General features: G+C 35.8%; 1 protein-coding gene across 1 annotated transcript; it reads right to left on the bottom strand.

Annotated features, from left to right (window-relative positions):
• Positions 1 to 3,899: 3,899 nt before the first annotated feature.
• On the bottom strand, positions 3,900 to 16,937 carry las1l (LAS1 like ribosome biogenesis factor). The gene is made up of 14 exons (XM_051109287.1): positions 16,843 to 16,937; positions 14,470 to 14,680; positions 12,980 to 13,105; positions 12,823 to 12,892; positions 12,660 to 12,741; positions 12,408 to 12,581; positions 9,076 to 9,122; positions 8,544 to 8,653; positions 8,368 to 8,453; positions 8,070 to 8,273; positions 6,566 to 6,701; positions 6,168 to 6,487; positions 4,541 to 4,691; positions 3,900 to 4,458 (listed from the first exon to the last, which is right to left on the bottom strand). The coding sequence occupies exons 1-14, from the start codon at positions 16,847 to 16,849 to the stop codon at positions 4,365 to 4,367; spliced, it is 1,818 nt and encodes a 605-aa protein (XP_050965244.1). The 5' UTR covers positions 16,850 to 16,937; the 3' UTR covers positions 3,900 to 4,364.
• Positions 16,938 to 16,955: the final 18 nt, after the last annotated feature.

Raw genomic sequence — 16,955 nt, 5'->3', positions numbered from 1 at the left:
AGGCCTGACAGGGGTCACAGACAGGGTTTAGATTAAGCCAGGATTAGGTTACAGTTCAATTAGGACATTTAAGTAGCCTTTTATAAACGTGGCTTATAAACAAATCATATTGGTGTGCATCTTGAGACAAAACAATGGCACTGACATATTTTCAGATAAATCAAAGTAAGTTTCTTTCAGTTAAAATAGCTCAGACATGCATGGGACCATGGGACCAGTCTGTGAAACCGGGGGTTCATGGTGAAGTCCACTTCCAGAACCAAAAATGACAGATAATGTACTCACCCCCTTGTCATCCAAGATGTTTGTGTCATTCTTTCTTCAGTCGTATAGAATTTTTTTTTTTTTTGAGGAAAACATTTCAGCATTTTTCTCCATATAATAGACTGATATGGTGTCCCAAAGTTTGAACTTTTAAAAATGCTGTTTAGATGCGGCTTCAAACGATCCCAGATGCGGTTGTAAAAAATCCCAGCCGAAGAAGAAGGGTCTAATCTAGTAAAACGATTGGTTATTTTCATTTTAAAAATACAATTCAAATACTTTTTAATCTCAAACGCTCATCTTGTTTTGAGCTGCCTGAACTCTGTGTATTCTGGCTTAAGACAGTTAGGGTATGTTGAAAAACTCTAATCATATTTCCTCCCTCAACTTCAAAAATGATTTCAAAATCATCCTACATCGCTGCAGAAGTACCTACCCAGTCGATGCAAAGAAAACATGCAAAGACAATCAACCCCCAAACAAAAAAGGTAAAACAGCGATATAGGATGATATTGAAGTTGAGGGAGAACATGACATGGGAGTTTTCGGCATACCCTAAATGAACCGGGAAAAGGCAGAGTGAGACAAGATGAGCGTTTGACATTAAAAAGTATATAAATTGTATTATTTTTAATGAAAATAACTGATCGTTTCGCTAGATAAGACCCTTCTTCCTCAGCTGGGATTGTTTACAACCGCATTTGGAATTGTTTTGAAGCTGTATTTAAACTGCATTTTGGAAGTTCAAACTTGAGGCGCAATAGAAGTCCACTATATGGAGAAAAATGCTGAAATTTTTCCTCAAAAAGCATAATTTCTTTACAACTGAAGAAAGACACGAACATCTTGGACTGACAATGGGGTGAGTACATTATCTGTAAATCTCCGTTCTGGAAGTGAACTTCTTTAAGAAATCATTCTAATATGCTGATTTTGCACTCAAGATACATTACTGATGCTGGAAACAGTTGTGCTGCTTAGTATTTTTGCAGAAACCTGTATTTCTTTTTTTTTTTTTTGTCAGAATTCTTTGATAAATATAGGCCTGGTTTCACAGACAGGGCTTAGATTAAGACTTTTTATAAATGTAACTTCGAAAAAAACATCAATTAACGTTAGTGCTAGTTTCTCTTAGTTTAAAGTTGAAAGAACAACATTTGAAATCTTATATAACATTATAACATGTCTTTACTGTCACCCAGTTTAATGCATCCTTGCACATGAAAATTATTTCTTTAAATTAAAAAAAGTTTCTGTCCCCCAAACGTATGAACTGTAGTATGCATTTGTAAGTGGTTTAAATGTCCAAATACATTTTGGAGCCACTGTATACAACTATATATAACTATCAGATGTGGGGTAAGATCGCCAAACTGTGTTGCTACTGGTTTTGGGGTCGCAGCCCATTTCAGAACAGACTACCATAATGTAATATCTTTGGAAAGAAGCTGATGTTTAAAGGATGTTCAGTCAACCTTAACGGAAGCCATTTACGTGGAGTTTAAACGGGAAAATCGGCATGTAAATATATAGGCAGACGGTGAACCGACACTTAAGGTAAGGCTATACGCAGCTTCGATCTATCGCAAGTTTAAACACTCTACTACAAAACCCCTCAAAACTATCGTTATAATTACTTAAGTTGTGTACACTATGAAATGAATCTCTTACTTACTTTGTAGGTACATCTGTGCTTTGTTGTTTATGATGAGAGAATTCCCAGTCGAAATTCAGTCAGCCAGATTGCACCCTCAACAAAACGGTTTCAGCGATAACTCATCTCAACGCCTCTGATTGGTCATTGCATTCTTAAGCTCAACAGAATCGTGTGTGATTGGTTATAATTCGCAACACTGTAAAATGCGTAAAAAGAAATTTAGTGCAACAGATCTTGATTTAAAGGGGTCATGGGATGCCAAGTTCACTTTTACATGTGTGTTGGCAGTGTATGTACAAATCTACCCTGTAATGATAAAAATCCATGCAGTGGTTTTTAATTAATCTGTAAAAATAATATCCCCTTTTTCAAATGTGCTATTCTCAGATGCCTGTCCTTGTGGCATCACACCAACATAGGCCACTCCCACAATAGTTGATTGACATGAGCGTCTTACCTCAGTTGTAACTGTCCAACCTCCATGTTTTGATGCCGGAGCAGGGATGTAAGTTAGACAAGAATTGAGCGGTTTAGGTGTTGTGTTGCTGGATGTAATAATGAACGTAGTGGTCGTTATTTACTCCCGACATCTGAGCCGCTGAAGATGCAGTGGATTACGTTTGTTTGTGAAGGGAATGCGCCTCCCGATCTACATATATCTGTCTACGTTTGCGCAAATCATTCATGATCCAGCTTCACTTACAGAAGTGAATATAAGGTTTTTTTTATGAATCTTTGCGATCGCCTTTCCTGATAATGTGCTAGTTAGCAAGTTTAGTGCTAAAGTAAACATGCTCGTCACTCCACAGAGAGAAGAGAGGGGCGGGGTGAGCAGAGCTCATTTGCATTTAAAGCAGCCTTGACCAGAATGAGATGATTTTTGCAGAGCTGATTTTGGCAAGGTAAAAAGGGTGTTGTTTTACACTACCATTGAGAATTTTTAACCAAAGTATATTATAGACTTTTCATTAAGACCCTAAAGAATCATATCAACTTGTGAAAAATGGGCATCCGATGACCCCTTTAATGCTGCAATGGACACTTTCCATTCATTTTCACTGTTAGCAACGGCTGTAATAGATTTAATTTAACTGTGCAAGGGTATTTTTGTCCCAAGAGGAAGGGTAAATCAAAGCTAATAGAAGGCAAGCCTACAACCTTTAGCCAAAAAAAACAAAGGCTAAAGCTAACGGTTCCAGTTTAGGCCGTGTTGCCAGGACTGCGGTTTTCACGTGAAATTTGTCTACTTTAACACTGCTGCTGCGGGTTGTTTTTCATGTCCGCGGGCCAAAGTGACCTCAATAACGTGATATTTAGCTCTTGGAATGCGAATCTTATAGGGGGAACCCCACCAAAAAAAGCCCATTGAACACAAAAACCCATTTTAGCACATGGAACACGATTTTTACCAGGGGATACCCTCCAAAATGGGACTGGGCTAATTTTGAGTAGCAATTGAGTGGGTTTTGTTGTGAAAACCTGGCAATACAGGGTTTAGGAAAATAAGACCAGAGGCCATTTTCTTTGAATGGATGTCAGTGGAGAGGCTCAACTCTTAGAGGAAACCGCTTATTTAATGAATCAACTACCTATCAGTTAATTTTCAACATTTTTTACATTAAACAATACTTTTGGATTTTACTATTTTTAGAGTTTACACCAAAAAAAAAAAAAAAACAGACTTTTTGCGTCAGGTGGGATTCAGCTTACGGCACTTTTCATTCATGCCTATGGTATCCGTAAACATTTACCGATATCATGGCGATTGAATGTCGCACAACTCCGAACTGAAGGTCAGTGACGTCAGCGTTGTAATGTGATTGGATATCAAGGCACACGTGATCCAAGTTGACCATTACGCTTTCTCCAACAGTAAGTAGTACAGACCCTCTTATCTTCCAAAAGTAAAAAAAAAAAAAAATCTCTGGTCAAACCGGGACCTCGAGAAACAGAAAAAAACAAATGTAACAGAAGGGTACACAATACAAAATGAAGTTTATTTGGCAACTTTATGTTCAAAAATAATGTCATGTAATTTACAACATTTCTCAAACAGCACCAACTTCTTCATTAGAACCTCGTGAGACATTACTCATGGGAATTTCAGTTCCGGATGGTTTGAACAGACGCCAAAAGCTGTAGGACCGAACTGAGCTGATCAAACTGCAGCCAGTAACTGGACTGTAATTTTAATAACATTAGAGTGAGACTGACAACCGATATTACTTCTTACAAAGATGAACATGAATTCTAAAAGAAAAACAGTTTAAAATTTCCAACTGTGCATGGTCCTGTCAAAGACAAAAGTAGAGAGGCTGGATGTGTGTGTGTGTGTGTGTGTGTCTAGAAGAGCCTCAGTCCAGCTTAGCGTTTAACATCATAGGGTTCATAGTTCAGGGTCGGCGGTTTAATATCTCAAGGCCGCTGAGTATCTGAGTGTGTGTTAGAACAGTTTGAGTCCAGCTTTGAGTTTGCTCAAATCACTATGAGTCCAAAGCGGCCCATCTGATCCACCAGCTCTGCTCTGAAGAGGAACACTGTGAATAAAAATGCATTTTTAATGAAACGCATATTATAACATATCAACTACATGTTTCAAAAAAGTTTCAAACATTCTACCTTTTGTTGCCATGGTGCTGAGGGAGTTGATCTAGCTCCACCTGCTGGTCAAATACAGTAAATGTAGAATAACACTCCACCATTAAACAGGAGGGGTCCTCTGGTTGTCCTGGAACTTTTCCTAGCGGGTACTGTTTCCAGGGGACTCGATCTGTTTGGACATAAGAACACCAGATTGAAGAAAAGAACTAAATCTGTCAAAACCATCTTAGGATTTACTACTAGTTGCCAACTACAGATATCTGTGGTGTAAAATGAGGTGCCCTCAGTCCTCATCAGTAATTGGTCAGATGTTAAAGGGTGGGTTTTTGAGTTGTCTGTCTTCCACATCACATTAAACACCAGCTGACATTACTCGTGCTAACTGGCCCTAGTATTTGGGGTCATGGAAACAGACGTCACACTTGCGCAATGACTGGACGAGTACAGATGGTCTGAATCTATGAATGAATGTATTATTCACGTAACAGGTGTTGAAGCATTTCATTTATTTGTAATAAACTGCAGATATTCTGCAGCACAAACATCATGTTTTATTAACAGAAGGCAATTCATAAACTAACTGCAGTGTTATTTTAGCATTATTTACATACTATTATTTTTATATGTTTAGCTTTTAATTTTAGTTATTTGTTTTTATTTATTTTAATGATTCTTAGTTTTATTTCAGTTTTAGTATTTAAAACTAAATGTAATTTTAAAATGGTGCCTTGCCAACTAACCCATAACAATAAGTTTAAGTTTTAATCTAATATTTAATTTTATTTCAGTTTCATTTAAATTATTAAAAATATTTTTTAGTTAACAACACTAAAGTGCAATGCAAGGAACAAGCTATATGACATGGATATTTCATCACTGAACCATCAAGATTTCATCAAGAACATTATATACAATTTTTTAATGCAGATACACAGGAACAGACTATATGATACACAGCTCCCGACTGTAATGTGAAATAAAATAAAATAAAATAAAGTCACTGTTAAAAGGTCGTAAAATGTAAAAATGCACATGTATGCAATATATCAATTGCATAAACAAATGGCTCTTATGAACTGTTTTTTTTTTTATGTGTTCTGAAATATGAACTCATTTGTGGGTTAGTGGATTGCATCAGGCTTATACAATTGACCTCCTCACTGAACCAAAATTGTGACCCTAGACTTCAAAATCAGTCATAAGGGTCAATTTTTAGAAATTAAGAATTAGATTATCTGAAAGTTAAATAAATAAATAAATATTTGGCCAAGATGCAGCTATTTGAAAATCTGGAATCTAAGGCTGCGCAAAAAAAAAAAAAAAAAAAGTTGCTTTTAAAGTTGTCCAAATTAAGTTCTTAGCAATGCATATTACTAATCAAAAAGTAAGTTTTGATATGTTTTCAGTAGGAAATGTCAAAATATCTTCATCGTACATGATCTTAATATCCTAATGATTTTTGGCATAAAAGAAAAAAGATCATTTTGACCCATACAATGTATTTTTGTATATTGCTACAAATATACTCATGCTACTTAAGACTGGTTTTGTGGTCCAGGGTCACATTTAATAAATTACTAGTAAATCTAATAATAAAAAAAAAAAATTTTTTACCAAAAAGCAGATGAGGGTGTGTGAATGTTACCTGTGCAGACGCTCCACGCAGACCCTCGTAATGCGAAGTTTCTCTCCTGTACGGTTTCTGCGCTTAGCTTTTCCTGGAGGTCCTCTGTGGGCGGAGCCTGTGCTGTTCTGGGGGTGTGGTTAGATGATTGTGCGTCTCTGTTCTGTGAGGTGTTACTCTTGAGTCTCTCCTGAAGGTTCTGTAGGGTGTACACAGGCTGAGCGGGGTCTGAGGGTCCAGGGGATGAGTTTCCATGATAACCCTGTGTGTAAATGCTGCAGAGCTGGAGCAGGTTCTGCTGGGCGTCTTGTGGGAGGGGCTTATCCATGTCACTCAAAATCCTTAAAAGGCAAGAAGGAAAATTCGATTAGTTACTTTCACCCACACTTGTGTGTAAATATGTGTGCACGTTTACTCACTGTCGGAGAAGGAACGGTGTAGCTGGGCACGGCGCGTTCACACATGCAGAAATCAGATTCTGCCATGGAAACTGTAATCTGTTCATGAAGATCCTTTCCTTGGATATTTTTAGTCGCTTGTGAGCCTTCAATTCACCTGCCGCACACAGAGTTTGTTAAACGAAGTGCACTACCAGATAAAAATTGTTGAACAGTAAGATTTTTAATGTTTTTTTTTTTCTGCTTACAAAGCCTGCATTTATTTGAACCAAAATACAGCAAAAGCAGTAATATTGTGAAATGTTTCTACTATTTAAAATAACTGCTTTTTATTTGAACATATTTTAAAATGTAATTTACTCCTGTGATCAAAGCTAAATTTTCAGCATAATTACTCCAGTATTCAGTGTCACATGATCCTTCAGAAATCATTCTAATATGCTGATTTGATGCTTAAGAAACATTATTATTATTATTATCAATATTTGAAACAGTTAAGTACATTTTTTTCAGGATTCTTTGAGTAGAAAGATTCAAAGATCAGCATTTATCTGCTTTTGTAACATTACACACTATACCATTCAAAAGCTTGGAGTCAGTATGTATATGTATTTTTTTTTTAGCAAGGATGCTTTAAATTGATTAGAAGTGATGATGAAGACATTTATAATGTTACAAAGATTTCTATTTCAGATAAATGCTGTTCCTTCTGAACTTTCAATTCAAAGAAACTTGAAAAAAATTCTACTCAGCTGTTTTCAACATAATAATAAATGTTTTTTTAACAGCAAATATTAGAATGATTTCTGAAAGATCCATGTGACACTGAAGACTGGAGTAATGATGCTAAAAATTCAGCTTTGAAATTACAGGAATAAATTACATCTTAAAATATATTCAAATAGACAAGAGTTATTTTAAATAGTAGAAATATATCAAAATTCACTGTTTTGGATCAAATAAATGCAGGCTTAGTAAGCAGAAGAGACGTCTTTAAAAAAACATTAAAAATCTTACTGTTCAAAAACTTTTGGTAGTGTAGTTTAGAAATACTTTAACAAAACATTTTTAAAAAATAATTAAAAAAAACTATGGGTCTCATTTAATAAGCATGTACACACATTTATGTGTGAAATGTGTGTGAATTATGTGTGAATTCATATGAAAATTAATTTTTGAATTTACAAAAAAAAAAAAAAAACATTAACAGTGAAATTTTTTTACATTGATATTTCATCATCGATATATATACAGTGAAATAGTAAGAAATTGGCTTTATAGCTCAAGTACTGGGGTGTCTCTGTATAAAACCGCAGATACAGAGGCCTTTGTGTATAAATATGAAATAATACATGCATTTAATAGTGAATGAGACCCAAATTGTTAATATTTTCAAATAAAACGAGACCCAAATTGTTAATATTTTCAAATAAAACAATAGCCAAACTGTTAAAATAATCATAGAAGTTTTTTTCCAAACTATCTACTTTAGTTTTTAGCAGAAGAAACAAACTCAGATTCATACTTTTGCTGTTGCAGAGTAAAATTTCGGAGATCCATGAGGCGATGTAGTAAGTTCTGTGACTGGATGGCTCATTCGAGAGTTCAGCAAAGAGTTTATCAAGGATCAGATTCATAAAGACGGATGAATTCAAGATCTTCAAACACGGCAACCAAAAGTGCAAAAACACTCGAGGAAGACATGGAGAGAACATGTCGACAGAGTCCTCTACAGAGACAGAGAGAGAGAGGCAAATTTAATTTATGTGAGCAAAGTCTTTCATGCTTTACTGCTTTATAAACAAAACCTTATGCTTTTGTACCCGAGGGGTCAATATCCAAAGACTCTAGTTGCTCTGCAGTGGGAATAAGGAATCCATCTTGCATTAAAACATCAATGAGGATGTCTCTGCAACACAGACAGAACAGATGGCAATGAGACACATACTCCTAAACATATCAGAAATAAAGACTTTGTCAGTTGAACACACGCACACACCTGGCCTCTGTGTCGTAGTGTTTGATCTGTGTCAGGATCCAGCTGAGATCAGCGCTGGCATCTGGCCACTCGCCACGCTGCCCTCCCTGCTTTGCCAGCTCTTCGAACGTCTGCCAAACACACCACAACAAAGGGAACAACATAATTAACAACTTGAAACTACTGCCAGTAAAAACAGAAACATCCTTACCAAACAGCACTAAATGTTTTTAGCTTGTGTCTCTCTCACAATAGTGTTATGCACATACCAAAACACTCAAGTTTCACCCACTATTATATAACTATGTTATATAATTTTGACAATTTTGATACACAGTGTATTTTGACATACTGCTCATTTAAAATACTATCTGCGTACTATATAATAGTAAAACAGGCATAATCAGTTAGAGGTTCTCTATGCATGAGGAAGAATTCCAACACTTGTCATCTGTTTTCATTAAACTGCTGTCTCAGAGACACAAGCTCATACTGCCCTCTGCTGGTGTGAGCTGGGATATTATACACAATGTGAGATTGGTTCCAGACTTACCTGAAACTGTTCTCGTTCATAAGAGATGAGCAGTTCTCTGACTTTCTCTGAAAGATAGGGGGGAAAAAAATGGAGAACTCATTTTTAAAAGTTAAAAAGTACACTACAGTTCAAAAGTTTGGGGTTGAAAATGTTCTACGTTACGTTTTAAATAAACCTCTTAGACTCATCAAGATGGCATTTACATGATCAAAAATACAGTAAAAACATTTATATTGTGATTATATTATTACAATTTAGAATACTTGTTTTGCATTTTAACATATTGAATTCAACTGAATTTTTTCAGAAATCATTCTAATATGCTGATTTGGTGTTGCTTAATATTTGTTTGGAAACCATAATGATTAATAGAAGGTTTAAAAGAACAGCATTTATTTGACATATGTGACCCTGGACCACAAAACCAGTCATAAGTGGCAATTTTTCAAAATTGAGTAAATAAATAAGCTTTCCATTGATGTATGGTTTGTTAGAATAGGACAATATTTGGCTGAGATACAACTATTTCAGTATATGGAATCTGAGGGTGCAAAAATTCAAAATATTGAGAAAATCGCCTTTAAAGTTTTCCAAATTAAGTTCTTTGCAATGCATATTACTAATCAAAAATTAAGTTTTGATATATTTATAGTAGGCAATTTACAAAATATCTTCATGGAACATGATCTTTACTTAATTTCCTAATGATTTTTGGCATAAAAGAAAAATCGATAATTTTGACCCATACAATGTACTTTTGGCTATTGCTACAAATATACCCCAGTGACTTAAGACTGGTTTTGTGGTCCAGGGTCACATATGCATCTTTTGTTGCATTATAAATGACTTTACTGTCACATTTGAATTTAATTTGTCCATGATTAATCTTCAAAAGCTCATTTTTTTTTTTTATTTTTGAACAAAGCTAATGAAATACCTTTTATACAATACAAAGTTGCTTAGTATTTTTATGCAATTTGTCTTATATTGTAATTAGTGCTGTCAACTGATTAAAAAACAAAAAGCTAAATTAATCGTGATTAATCCTAACTAACATTAACATTTTTATTGCAATAATTTCATATTCAATCTTCAAATTAATGTGAAAACAACATAAAGACAGTTTATTTTGAATATTTGCTCATTTATTTAATATTTTTATGACTGAAGGTGAGTATCACTGATACCAATATTACTGATGTTTCTAGGAAATAGTTTTTCCTCATATTTAACCATTGATGATTGATGCCATTCAACAATACAGTACAATTGAGAGCTATCAATTTTAACATTTAGACTTTAAAAAAAAAAACAGCAACTTCTAATTTAAGTGAACTTACAGTGTTAATTTTGACAGCAAATTTTGATTTAGTCTTAGTCTTTTGACTAAAATGCTTTTTAATTTTAGTCATATTTTAGTCATCTGAATTGTTCCGGTTTTAGTCTAGTTTTAGTCGACTAAATATCGCATTTATTAAGCATTTCTCTAAAATTACCAAACTCATTACATATGTTTGATATTAAGGTTTTATTATGATAGACACAGATGTTACTGCTGTGACACGCAAAATGTCTTTATATTAAAATTAAATGAAACCACTTCTCACGAAGGAACAAGAACACGGTCTTCTTTTTAATGAAATACCAATGGCTATATAGGCTAATTATGCATTCTTTATAACAACTTGTTTACTACATTCTCCATTCTTTCAAGCAGACATATTTATTTATACAAGTAAATTTAGATTAATCTACTAAGCGACTCAGTCAAGAGCAGTCTGTGATTTTCTGTCTTTCTTTTGTTGTTTGATTACATCAATGCCACAGACAATAGCAAGTGAATTAGGCTTCTGTCACTTTAAAACTAAATGCGCAAATACAATGTACTGATACACGTCCGATATTCACCCAACTGTTTACGTTCACATTAGACATAGCCAAGTGTGTTTATGTGAACACTCATCAAAACTATCAAAACATCAAAACTAACAATTCGGCATCATTTTGTGTGTATTTCTACATTCATGAGACTCGAAAGAGCACTCTAGTGCTGTGTGAGAGGCGCTGCTTTGGTATGTGCACTCAGAATACCGGACCGAATTGAGTTCTCTTTTGCGTTCTGAATGAATCTATTTCCAAAGTGTTTTTATTTGTTGACAAAAATGTCAATAGATTTTTGTCATAGTTTTTGTCATTCAAAACAAGAAGTTTTGTTATCGTCTCGTTTTCATCTTTGAAAAAAAGTTGAGACAAAAATTAATGAATTATTCATCAACAAAATTGACAGAGTGAACTTAAAACACTCTGCACATAAACCAATTTTTTACCTGTGCCCTTCAGCAAGTAGGAAATATACAGAAATTAAATAAAGCTATCAATCATTAAATAATAAATTAAATATAGATGAATCCTTAAAGCTACAAAAGTTATTGATTAATTAATTTTTCTTTTGTTCTCTGATTAACAGACATCACAGCAGCTGGGCTATTAGCTTATTTGGCTGCTATTACTTTAAGACAGGGGTCACCAGACCCGGTCCTGGAGGGCCGGTGTCCCTGAAGAGTTTAGCTCCAACCCTAATCAAACACACCTGAACCAGCTAATCAAGGTCTTCCTAGGTATACTTGAAACCTCCAGGCAGGTGTTTTGAGGAAAGTTAGAGGTAAACTCTGCAGGACACCGGCCCTCCAGGAACAAGTTTGGTGACCCCTGCTTTAAGAGCTGCCGCTGCTGAATGTGACGCAGATGTGACACGCATGCTTGTATTTTCCCGCTTTAATAAGAAACGACACAGGCTACAGTGCCCATCGCCGCATTTGTGTGTGCAACTGAAGCACGCGTGCTACGCGCACAGTATAACAGCTGACAGGACAGGACATATGGCCTGACAACATCTCATCTGACCCAGTTCATTGTTGTTCTACTAAAGCTCCCCCGTCACCTGTACCTTTCCCATGCTCATTTAAAGTGAAGTTGGAGTCTGCATCTGAAAAGTCTCCCGTTTGATGTGGTTGTAAAGACGTTCTGCGACTAAATAAACGCACTTCTTGTCAAAAAACAAAGAGACAGAAGCAGCAGTTGTGAATGGGGTGGCCAACCCTAGCCTCGCCCGGCATTAAATATTTTTAAAGCCGTTAAATTGGAAAAATTAATTGCCTGCATTAACTTGCTTATTTTGACAGCACTAATTGCAATATAATTGTCATGTTTTTATGTTCATGTTTCTGAGCTGTAAGTATACCATGTAAAGGTCAATTTCTGCTATTCTCCTTCCTTGAAGTTCCACATGTCCCTCCTTTACTGACACAAACATTTAACCAATGGAGTTTTATACGTAGAAGCCTACTTACTGTGTGCCTCAATCTCTTTCTGTCTGCGGACTTGCTCTTCCTCATGCCTTTTAACAAACTCCTCTTCATCCTCCTCTTCTTCTTCTGATGATGAGTTCCAGTCCTCTGTCAACTGACTGCCCATTTGGCGAGACCAATACTCTTGATGCAACCAGTCCAGCACAAATCCACAACCTGAAGAACACAACACAAACATAAACACAATGCACACATTTAAACACATCAATGACGTATGCATGTGTGAGCTTTCACCTTTTCGACACCACTTTAGTGACGGGAGTCTGCGGTGTGTCAGATCATGCCTGAGGTTTACCACCCACTCTGGAATATTTATCTGTCAGAGAGACAAATTGTAGTCAGGCTGCAGTTACAGCAGATCATGAAAGAAGTTCATCGGAGTTGAAGTGTCACTTACTTTCCCAGCTAACCGTCGTAAGGGTCTGGCAACTCTTTTCTGTTGCCGTTCTGTGATGAGATTAACAAACCTGAAACACAATCATACTGGTTACTCCAGTAAAGTCAAATGTAATGATTTGTATGGTTCAAGTGCACTTAATAGATGATAAACATACCGAACCAGCGCCATGCCATAGAGAAGCACTAGATCGTTGGCCTCCAGCTGACCTGTGCTGTCCAGCACCTGACAACGCACCAGGTCCGCTGTACTGTCCACAGCTACCGGAGTACTTTGTCCGAACCTGTGACAATAGACAGAAATTAGTGACAATGCTCTAGACCTGTCCTAATAAACTAGTTCAGATTTTTTTTAATGGCGAGCAGGGATCTCCAGTGGGCCACAAGAGCTAGGGAGCTTAAATAAAAACAGTGTAAAACAGAAAAAAAAAAACCTAAATGCATACATGACTTAAATAAAAATATACAAATATATTTAATTGAACAGATGTAAAAATAATTGACATAAATGAACAATAGATTTAACTGTACTATAGTGACAGGAAAAAATAATTAATGTAACAATAGAGTTTGTCACGACACGTCATCAATCTGAACATAAACAATGCCACTGACCAAAACAGAACTGGCAAATTTGGCTGATTATTGCTGCTGAAAATGGTCAATTATTGTCATGTTTTGGGCTGTACTAATCAGCCGGACATTTGGAGTACTGTAGACTGCTAAAAGTTATAACAAATCAAGGAGAAGCGTGCAGAAAACTGTCTGAAAAACAAAAGGCGTTTGTGGTTGACCAAACTGAACCAGGATTTCCAGGGCAAGAACCTTGACAACATTCGTGTTTGTTCTTATCATTTCCGGTAGGTGAAATATTAGGCTAATATCTTAATTTATACTGCTCTGTATCTTTACCACCTATTAACTTTAGTTTGTCAAACTATTGCATCCTTTCCTGCTTACTAGGTCCGTCTCTCTATATGATTTAGCAGCTTTCATACGTTTTTCCATGTTTTAGACATCATAAATTAGCAGAACAACATATTCAATAAGCAATCAATGCTGTTGTTTACATTCGAGTATTGCCAATATGCCCGCGCATCCGGGTAACTGGCCAAATCGTGACGCAAGGAATACAAAGATATCACATTTTGCATAATGCCAATGTAACCTACTGTTAGGACTCTCTGAACATTATTTTTGGGACAGTTTAATTAAACGTAGTCTGTTAGTGATCTGAAGTTACATTATGAAAATTATAATTGGTAATGTAATTTATTACACGTTTTAGGTAATTTGATTACTTTTTTAACCTAGCTTGTTTATCTGAGTAAGCTAACTTTGTTCATTACTAATATGAAAATGCAAGGGAAAAAAATATGCATGATGTGTATTTGTTATCAGCAACGAGTTGAAGTGCATTAAACATGACACACCACAAGGGTTTGCCAAACTGAGTTAATGGAGTTGTTAATTAAATTACTATATCATAAAAATGAAACATTTAATAGAAAGAAAGGAAAGTCATAATACAAGAGATGAAACATCAGGTGTCACGTGACGCGCCAAACGGCAATCACAACATCTCCCACACCGATTTTCTCAAGACATCAGATCACTCTCATAGCAGGTCCATCCCTGACCACCGTACCTGCCCTTCCACGCAGAGATCCTGTGCAGCGCGTGTTTCTGCAGCGCGGGCTCTTTGGAGAACAAATACTCCAGCACATGTTCGTACTCCGCTTTGTTCATCCAGGCCACGACGTGACGCGTCTTCCCCACCGTTTTCTTCTTCATCTTCAGATCGTAGACGTTATGCTTGCGCACGATGTGGTATCTGGAGCCGCAGCAGGGAAACAAGTCTGTGCAGTGAGATTCGGGAAAAAACAAAACATGCGATTTACGTCAATCTTATTTCCGAACACATCAGGGTCCTACGCCCCGCCAGCGGTGCGGCAGGTTGAACGCTCCCCCTGCACAAATGTTGAACAATGGTTCCGTACGTTCCAGCCAGTACAATTTTTGAATAATAATAATAATAATAATGTTAATTGCATTCAAATAATGGCAAAATGCGTAGCCTATGACAATAAAAGAACAGTTTGACGAAGAGAACCTCTTCGTCAGTCACAAAATTCTTAAGCATAGTATTAATACAAAGCTGATGAGCATGATATCAGCCATTTTCAGAAAGATAATTTTCAGTCAGAGCACTGACAATAAACCTTCAGCTCTTCTAATAAAACCTCGTCCTGTTTTGTTATCACACAATAAAACTGAGAGATTAATTTGATTTTTTTTTAATAAAACATCCCATAAACATTCAGCACAAACAAGTAACAAGCTTCTGCTATGTTTTTGGACCTGGTAATATGGTACATGAATATGGCAATCATTTAGTACTTTTGCATATATCAAAGTACCATGGAATTACATATGATACCATAACTGTACTAATGAACAACATGTAGTATTTTAAAAACTACACTTAAAGTATGGCTTGAGGAAAACAAAATATCTGATCAATGACCTGAATTTTTAATTCTATAGCATATGATGTGATATTAACATGATAATGTGATATAATACAGTATGTATTGTATTGTTTGTGATAGAGTATTGTAATTTTTTAACAGCATCCTGCCCATGGACTGCAATAGTAAACTGGACCAGTACTTTTTGCATGGGACACCAGTAGATTGTATGATCCTCTAATAAGGAGATAACATTCACAATTCAGCCTACTATTTTAGGTTTTTATAGACATTTAAATACACTTATGGCAATTAGTTTACATGACACTGAATATGACCAAATATGAAAAATCTTGGGTGCCTTACATTACAAAATTATCTAATTGGCTCACGTTAAAAATCAAATGATACTGAAAAATAATCAAAGTATAGTCATAATAAAGAAAGCCTATTTTTGTTTCCTAGTCTAATTCTAAAGTCCAAATCTAATATTCTAAAAGATGCTTAACATTTTTATCAGTACCAATTTTACTGGACTACATAAATGAGTGTTCGTCAGGAAAAGTTTTCAAACTTGGATTACTTCTAAGCAGTGTTGGGGAAAGTTGCTGTTAAAAGTAATGGATTACAATATTTCATTACTCCCTAAAAAAGCAACTAATTACTTTTTTTATGGAAAGTAATACATTACATTACTTTTGCATTACTTTTTAAATCTGGGCAAGGCTTGCTTGTTTGTTTTTAAAATAGAAAAGTTATATTTTTGGCAAATGTAAAAGCCCTTTCACACCAAAAGTGAAATGAATACATCTCAGACTGAAGGAAAAGTAAACTCACGTTTGTAGAGTAAAACACAGGAGAAGAAAGTTCATCACTCTTTAGCAATAAAAAAAAAAAGAAGAAGCACAAATGTTGGTCATTTTTGCTTAGTATGCCTGAATTAGATAAAGGTCAGCAGCAAAGACATTAGTTAATAAAAAGGGATTAAATACATAAAGGATATTTGTGTTATTTAACATATTTAATTGCAGGTTTGCATCATATTCTGAGTTTGCATTTGACTGTTTTTATTCATTTTGAGGAATACTGAATCTGTTTTTGTGCGAGTGAGACAAATTAATCTAGTCCAGAGCTAGTAACATCAAGTTTACACAGAGCACATAACACCTCTGCACTTACTCCTGATTTCTCAACATGGCAACAGGAGCTGTCAGTCAATATATGACACGACAAAGTAACTGGCGTTACTTGTCTGTAAATTACTTGAAAAGTAATCTGATTACATAACTCACGTTACTTGTAAAGTGTTACCCCAACACTGCTTCTAAGTTCTTTATTTTGAAAATATTTCGCTAAAATGTAGTTTTGTCAACTTCGAGACAAGTTACATAAAACGATTTAGTTTTTTGTCCATATAAAGTCTCGCCGTGTTCCTTAAGTGAAACGCATTTCCCGTACCAAACTCTGCCACTCAACAGAGGAAGCCAAGACAAGCTTGGAATTTCTGGGGAAAATTACGTCACTCTTGGAATTGTGTGGAATACCCCCACCTCGCATTCCCAGAGCGCGCGCATTCGAGTCCCGGCGTCTGTGGCACACAAAGCAGCAGCAGCAGCAGCAGAAGCGTATAACGGGGCCTGTGAGAATCCGGGCGGAGTTTAGT

Source organism: Labeo rohita, chromosome 5 (assembly GCF_022985175.1).
Source record: "Labeo rohita strain BAU-BD-2019 chromosome 5, IGBB_LRoh.1.0, whole genome shotgun sequence".
NCBI lineage: Eukaryota > Metazoa > Chordata > Actinopteri > Cypriniformes > Cyprinidae > Labeo > Labeo rohita.
Note: the sequence above shows the minus strand (reverse complement) of the source record. Positions and strands in the feature narration are given on the sequence as shown.

Bases quoted from the DNA above. Each gene is read 5' to 3' on its own strand.
- las1l (XM_051109287.1), bottom strand. The intron at 12,893-12,979 runs GTATGTTTATCA...ATTGTGTTTCAG, and splicing joins TATGGCATGGCGCTGGTTCG to GTTTGTTAATCTCATCACAG. The intron at 8,654-9,075 runs GTAAGTCTGGAA...TGTGTTTGGCAG, and splicing joins ATGAACGAGAACAGTTTCAG to ACGTTCGAAGAGCTGGCAAA.